Here is a 7534-nt window from a genome sequence, read left to right as displayed (position 1 = left end):
TAATCGTGGGACGGGTGTCCCGGGGCACACGCCAGGTGAGTCGGTTACCATGAAGATATATCTTTGTCTCGTATAAAGGAAACATCAACGCACTTACGCACACAAAACCATGTAGATATATCTGTACTGTACAAAGAAAACATCAGTGCCTACTGAGCGAGCACAAATATTATGGAGTAAGTTGCACATTCTCTCATACCCTTATCTACTTCTACATACCACCAGCAAATTTCCGTGCATGCACCCGTTCCGACGGTGGGTGAGTTCAGCTCGATCAACTAGTTCACCAACATGCGTCATTGCATTAACTCGACACCTTCACTGTCATCCTCAGCCTCTTATAAGTCATGCCTCCTATGGCCTTCTCGAGTAGGCGTGTTATTCACATTGGACTGACAATTAAAGTGCACGGTGGTACGTACGAAAGAGCTACTCTCTCCACACAATTTTTTAAGTACAGTCATGATTTTCCACGTCTAACTTTAACCGTCCGTCTTATTTAAAAAAATAAAAACATAAGTCACGAGTAAAGTACTATTCATGTTTTATCATCTCATAACAACAAAAATACTAATTATAAAAAGTTTTCAAATAAAACGAACTATTAAAGTAGAGCGCGAAAACTTATGGTTACACTTAAAATGAACGGAGGGAGGGGAGTAGAATCGAAGAACAATCAAATCCCTTTCTCCACTCCAACACGAATATAAGGGCTTATTCAGATTATAGCTAAAATAAACCTTATCAAGTTTTGGTAGTGCCAAAATTTTGGCAAGATGTGCAATATTACCAAATTACAAACTAACGTAAACATTTTTGACAACTTTGAAAAAAATGGTATGGTTGAAACTGGTATCAAAGTGACAGGCCCTAAGAAATGCAAAAAAAAAAAAAAAAAGTCACCCGGAGCAAAGACATTCTCATATGCTGTCCCTTATTTCAATGTGACATTTTAGCGCATTTGAATTGCGATGTAAAACCTGAGGCCCGGTTTAGTCCCAAAAAGTTTTTCCTACAAACATTACATCGAATCTTTGGACATATGCATGGAGCATTAAATGTAGATTAAAAGAAAAACTAATTGCACAGTTAGGGGGGAAATCGCGAGACGAATTTTTTGAGTCTAATTAGTACCTGATTAGCCATAAGTGTTACAGTAAACCTATATGTGCTAATGGCGGATTAATTAGGCTCAAAAGATTCGTCTCGGGGTTTCTAGATGAGTTATAAAATTAGTTTTTTTATTCGTGTCCAAAAACTCCTTCCGATATTCAGACAAACGTATTATGTGACACCCAAAAATTTTTATTTGGCGAACTAATCAGCCCCTTAATCAAGACGGAATGATATCAATTTTTTCGGGGGCAGAGAGATCCTCTAGTAGCCTACTGGGCCCACCTGTCGGCGTCAGCTAGGATCCCGAACTCGTCCCCACCACTTGAAAACCCTACGCACTCCCTCCCACCCCCCGGTCGCCGCCTCTCTCCCCATCCCCCGCCGCCGCCGCCGTCGGGAAGTACACCTGTGCGCTGGTTGCGGCGACACCGCGAGCGAGGCCGAGGAGAGGTGGGGGTGGGGGAGTGAGGGTGAGGCTGGGGTTGGGCACCACCAGCAAGCCAGCCAGCCAGCCCCCGTCCCCTTAGATCCGGGCCGGGCCCGCGTTCTCCGGCGATCTCTCGGCCATGGCGTCCCGCCGCCTCTTCGCCTCCCTCCTCAGGTCCGCCGCGGCGCCGCGCACCCCGTCCACGCCCGGGTACCTCTTCAACCGCGCCGCCGCCGCCGCCTACTCCTCGTCCGCCCCCTACAACGGCCAGGTACTCTTGTTTGTATGCGCCATGGATAACGTATATCTCGAAGCTAATGATGAATTGATGATATCCCCAAGCGCACTGGATGTTTTCACCTTGGTTAGCAGTAATTCCAGAGATTATTTTCTTTCCTTTTCTCTTTCAACAATATATTTCAGTAATAATAAGAATGGTTAGTGTGAGCCACCCAGCTGAATCATCGGTAGATACCAAAGTATTCTTTAGAGATTTTGCTCAATTCAGATTCTCTGTCTCAATTTTTTTATCATTATGTGGAATATCGATATTACGCATCGTTATATTATCATAGATGCTGAGTTCAGATTGCATCAATCACTGAACCTCACAATTTTGACAAAGATCTATTTTATCTGTCCGTCCAGGGTTTCCCACCTCCTCAGTCTGAAACTGCTTCACGTCTGGGTTTGTTCTCCAGGCCCGGCGACACACGCCAACCTTCATACGGAGATCGTCTCATGCAGTCACAACAGCTGAGTCAAGACTACCGTGCTAGGACACAGGCCAATAATGCGCCACGTTTTGGTGACACAATGTGAGTAGGCAAATGGTATTTCCATGTACGCTCATATGATTTATGCATTCCATGTTCTGCTGATTGCTCATTCCCGCCTCATTCTGTATTAAGGTCCAGGATAGCTGGTGGCGAGAACTCTTCCTACTTTGGGACCCCATCACGCATCTTTGACGAACACAAACAATCTTTGGTGAAAGGAAAGAGAGATTTTGTCCATGTCTTGCTGAAGAGAAATAAGACCTTTGTGACCGTGACAGACGTTAGGGGGAACAAAAAGACTGGGGCATCTGCTGGTTGTTTGGAGGACAGGAAAGGGCGCTCTCGTCTTTCCAAATATGCTGCTGAAGCAACTGCAGAACATGTCGGGCGTGCTGCCAGGAAGATGGGTTTAAAATCTGTGGTCATGAAAGTGAAGGGAACTACATTTTTCAATAAGAAGAAGAAAGTGATCCTGAGCTTTAGAGAAGGCTTTCGGGGTGAAAGAGTAAGGGAGCAATCTCCTGTGGTGCTCATCCACGATGTGACCCAACTTCCACACAACGGATGCCGACTCCCCAAACAACGCCGGGTTTAGGTCTCAGCGAGCTGGAATCGAACCTGAGTTGAGAGGAGTCGAAGCATTCAAGGTGATCTGGAAGCTCTTTTTAAGCTGCATGATGTTGGTCTAGTTGACCTAAGACAGATATGTATTGTGTCTCTTGGCTCTGCTACTTGAACTGGTTTTGGCATGACTTATGTTACTCAGTTAGTTATCAGCAATTTCGCCACTTTTTTGATCAAATTGCAGATAGGAACTGAAACCCCAACCATTGCATGGTATGTTATGACTTATGAGGAACATATATATGGTTGATTCTCCTTCAATAAATAGCAAAGCCCTCGCCCCTTTTTCTTGAAACAGTTTGCACTTGCCCATTTTTTAGCTTGAGGTACTAGAATTGCAGCATGGCATTGCTGCGCTAGCCCTTTTATGTTTTAGCAGACATATGGTACCTCATGGTGTTTAGATCAGCTGCTTCATGTTATTTTTTAGTGTTGTGCTGGAGGTAGTAGATATGGGTATTCGCTGTCAATAGACTTATTACTTCCACTGAGTTGTCCATTGTGTATGTAGTGGTAAGAGCGGTAAGAAGGGGTGAAATTAGGGAACCACTGAACCCATGAGTTTAAGGATCCATTTCTTTACTAGGATGCCATTTTAATGCTGATGGACCTGCTGCTCATTGGATGATGAAAGTTTGTTTTATGCAAGATGACGTTCCATTGGCCTTCACTTGCCATGGTACCTGTAGTCTCTAGGTTTAAAATAAATTGGTGAAACTGCATAAACATGATTTATCGCAACACTATCATAATAGTTTTATAACATCATTGCAACCCGTATGATTTGATGGTAGAGTTGTTTTTCCTAATCTTTTTTTTTTCTGTAGCATTTGCTATACCTTAGAAATATTCTATGCCCAACGCTTGAGAATTTCTCTGTAGTGACTCCTCTGAATTTAGTGGTGAGCAGTGGAATGGTAACCTTGTAGTCAGTTCAGTACCGAAACATATTCTTTAAAAGAAGCCATATATGCCATGTATGATTAATTTGTGGTGTTAAAGCTTAATAGCACCAGTCATGATTTCAATTACTCTGATAACATGCTAGCTGTAGTTTACTGCCTTGATATACTCGATCGTAGAAGTATCAGCTTGTAATTAACTAACTGGGATGTGTAACTACTAGTGGCTCATCTCATTTCACCTTTGCATCCATGGGCGGATCCAGAACAAGTTTTAAGGGGGACTTATTTCCTTCTTCGTTCTTCAGTCTCCCCTACTCTTTATTTTCTCCATATTCTTTCCCTTTTATCTCCCCTTCTATCAACGGTGATCCAGCGGGGTAGGGGGACTCGAGTCCCCCCAGCACCCATGCTGGATCCGCAAATTGCATCTGATACACCTATTTCTATTTGCATCAGTTCCTATAATTTGAGAATACTTACTACTAGCTCTGTCCAAAATAACTCCCATCTTTGACCTACGTTACGCACGCCACACGCCAATGAGATGAGCTCTGTCCAAAATGTGCATCGATTGTTTAAAAGATAGTCTTTCTTTGTGGGACAATTGAGTTGATCGGACAAAATGTGCAAGAAGTTATTTTGGGACTCTGGAGGGAGTATTAAGGCCCTGTCCCTGGTATTTTTTTTCACCAAATCACATCGAATATTTAGACATATATATGAAGTATTAAATATAGATAAAAAATAATTAATTACACAGATTGCGTGTAAATTGCGAGACAAATCTTTTAAACCTAATTGTTCCATGATTTGACAATGTGGTGCTACAGTAAACATTTGCTAATGATGGATTCATTAGGCTTCATAAATTTCTCTCGTAGTTTATAGACGCAGTCTGTAATTTGTTTTGTTATTAGAGTACGTTTATTCAAATGTGTCCGTATATCTGCTATGGCACTGCAAAATTTTTCACCAATAGATCTAAACACAGCCTAAAAGAAGTTATGCCTTGTCGACCGTAATACAGATAGTTGGGATACTTGCAATTTACTTCCTCCATCCTAAAATAAGCGCATCCATAATTTTTCGTGTCCAACTTTAATCGTTCATCTTATTTGAAATTTTTTTCAAATAACTTATAAAACATAAGTTACGTATAAAGTATAACTCATGTTTTATAATCTAATAACAATAAAATGCTAATCATAAAATTTTTTTCAAATAAACGGATGATTAAAGTTGGACACGAAAATTCAAGTCTGCGTTTACTTAGGGACGGAGACGGAGGGAGTATCTTCGTCTGATTGGGAAACATTGGTGATAGCGGTGACGGCACGGCCAATGCGCACTGCCAGAAATCACACAGCACTCCAGCAGTACGCCATGTCGCCATGAAACTCATCCAGCAGAAGCAAACAGCAACAATGTGAACTGGCTAAGCCTAATTTGGTGGGCCCAATTTGTTAGCCCACCTCTTCGAATAGGTTACTATTTTGGCTTGGCCGGAATAAGGTCACTTTAGGTCCCTCATCGTGACGTCGAGTTTGAATTATGTCTTTGAACCACAATATCAAATATAACGACCTTGAATCACAATATCAAATGTAACCTGTCTCTCAACTTTGCAATACCAAAGTATCTAAGGTCAAAGAGCAATATTGTGCCTGATTTTGGTTGACGTGACAAGTTCAGTGTGGTAAACCTGATTGAGTTAGTGTGGGTCCACTTGTTAAGCCAGTGACTCACGTGGGGAATAAGGTAAGGGGCCCACTGCCACGTGGGTTTCACGTTGACTTAGCCAGGTTTATTGCCATCAACTCACCACATCAGCTGAAACTGTGTACAATGTTGTCTTGAGATTTAGGTACTTTGGTATTATAATTTGAGATACACAAATTATATCTTGTATATTGTGGTTGAAGAACCAATTCAAACTCAACGTCAACATATGCAAGTATATCCACTGCGAATGGCATACTTTTGGGCTTAGTAAACAGGTCAGGGGTGAGCCCACCATGATTCATGGGTATTCATATGTATACCCAAGAATTATGGAAAAAGAGTATACATATACTTTGTACTTCGCATATGTGTTATAAAAATAAGCCTCAAACAACCCAATAAGCAATCAAAGTACTCTTGTTGGACCTGCTTCATCCTCCCTCCTCTATTGGCCAATTGGCCTAAGTTATTGGGCCCAAATTTCCCACTCCCCTACCCTCTCCTCTCTCTCTCTCACTATCCTAGCCCGCACCACCTGTCTCTCCCCCTCCCCTAAGCCTAGCTGAGGGTACTGAACAATCAGACTGGATAGTGTAAAACCGAATTTATTTTTGACGGAGGGAGTATATCTTTTATAGGAAAAAGTACAAATTACCCCCTTCCCCCCGGCGAACTATCGCGGTCAATCGAATTATCCCCATGAACCCAAAAAACAGACATTACCCACCTTGAATTTTCAATACCGGACAAATTACACCCCTCGACCCAATCCAGAGCGATTTTGTCTTATATGCGTACACGCGGCAATCTAGTCAGCATTTTTCTTTAAATAAAATGGTGGGACCTACCTGTCATACCTCCTTCCCTCTTCCCCCCTTTCTCTCTCGGGCGCACGACAGCACGGCAGCGCGTGGACGGGCAGTGGGCGGCAGTGCGTGGGGAGCGAACGGGCGGTTAGCGCGTGGTAGAGCGTGGGGAGGACACGATATTGGTGAGCGACGCTGAGGAGGGCGTTGGAGGATGAGGGCAGCAGGGGGCAGACGCAGCTTGGGGCGGTAGATGGTGGTGGAGGCTGCTCAGGGTGTCGAGGACAGCGGTGGACGGTAGTGCAACGGTGGTGAGCGAGGGAGGCAGGACGGCGGTGAGGGCAGACGCAGCTGGGGGTGGTTGGATGGCGGCGGGCAGTGGCGAAGGCTGCTCGGGAAGCTGAGGACGGCGGTATGACGTCGGCGGGTGAGGGCAGCGAGGCTGATGGGCACTGGACCGCGGACTCGTCGCCGGAGCCCGACGCCCTGTCCCTCTTGGCATCCCCCACCCGCAGTCACGCCCAGAAATTCACTAGTAATTTCCGAACTTATTTGTGCATTAAATCCTCGTCCAAGAATCAGCCGAGGTACACAAACTGACAATTTAATATACAGATTCATCATAATAATAACGTAAATACTTACAAAAGAAAAGAAAAACAGCAGCGGAATTACGGTCTAGCGAAGCTCCGGCTCCACTCCCACAGGCAGCTCAACTAGGGTATAAGCCAAACGTCTTCTCCTTCGCAACTTGTCTTCAACTGAGGTTTGATTGATTATTGCAAGGTGAGCATATGACATACTCAGCAAGCCACACAGCAAATATGCAAGTGCACAAGGATACCAAAGGATGACATAATATAGGGCTCATTTGCAAAAGCAGCATTTAGCAAACATTTGAGAATTGTAAAACAGTAGAGTAATTAATCATCAATATTAATCAACACTGAACAGCACACTCATGCTGCACAGGCCCAACCATCCTGAACAACCATACCCGGCTGCACAGATCTATCTCCAAACCAGGAATGTACCATTCCAAACCAGGAGCTAATCAAATTATTACCAGTTATAGCATCATTTATTATGGTGAGAAGTGTGAGACTAATCATGAAAGACATTGTTAGACCCGCCCATAACCGCGGGCACGGCTAT

The 7534-nt window shown here is 43.8% G+C and overlaps 1 protein-coding gene across 1 annotated transcript; it reads left to right on the top strand.

The window, feature by feature from the left end:
- The first annotated feature begins 1464 nt into the window (after positions 1 to 1464).
- Positions 1465 to 3241, top strand: LOC127765332 (probable ribosomal protein S11, mitochondrial). The gene is made up of 3 exons (XM_052290199.1): positions 1465 to 1814; positions 2192 to 2361; positions 2455 to 3241. Exons 1-3 carry the CDS (start codon positions 1683 to 1685, stop codon positions 2915 to 2917), a joined length of 765 nt encoding a protein of 254 aa, XP_052146159.1. The 5' UTR covers positions 1465 to 1682; the 3' UTR covers positions 2918 to 3241.
- The last annotated feature ends 4293 nt before the right edge of the window (positions 3242 to 7534 follow it).

Source organism: Oryza glaberrima, chromosome 3 (assembly GCF_000147395.1).
Source record: "Oryza glaberrima chromosome 3, OglaRS2, whole genome shotgun sequence".
Taxonomy (NCBI): domain Eukaryota; kingdom Viridiplantae; phylum Streptophyta; class Magnoliopsida; order Poales; family Poaceae; genus Oryza; species Oryza glaberrima.
This window is presented reverse-complemented; position numbering and strand designations above follow the sequence as displayed.

What these genes read in the sequence shown, in the direction of transcription:
- LOC127765332 (XM_052290199.1), top strand. Translation starts at nt 1,683, where the DNA reads ATGGCGTCCCGCCGCCTCTTCGCCTCCCTCCTCAGGTCCGCCGCGGCG. An exon ending in CCGCCCCCTACAACGGCCAG is followed by an intron (nt 1,815 to 2,191) that starts GTACTCTTGTTT and finishes CTGTCCGTCCAG; the next exon opens with GGTTTCCCACCTCCTCAGTC. An exon ending in CCACGTTTTGGTGACACAAT is followed by an intron (nt 2,362 to 2,454) that starts GTGAGTAGGCAA and finishes TTCTGTATTAAG; the next exon opens with GTCCAGGATAGCTGGTGGCG.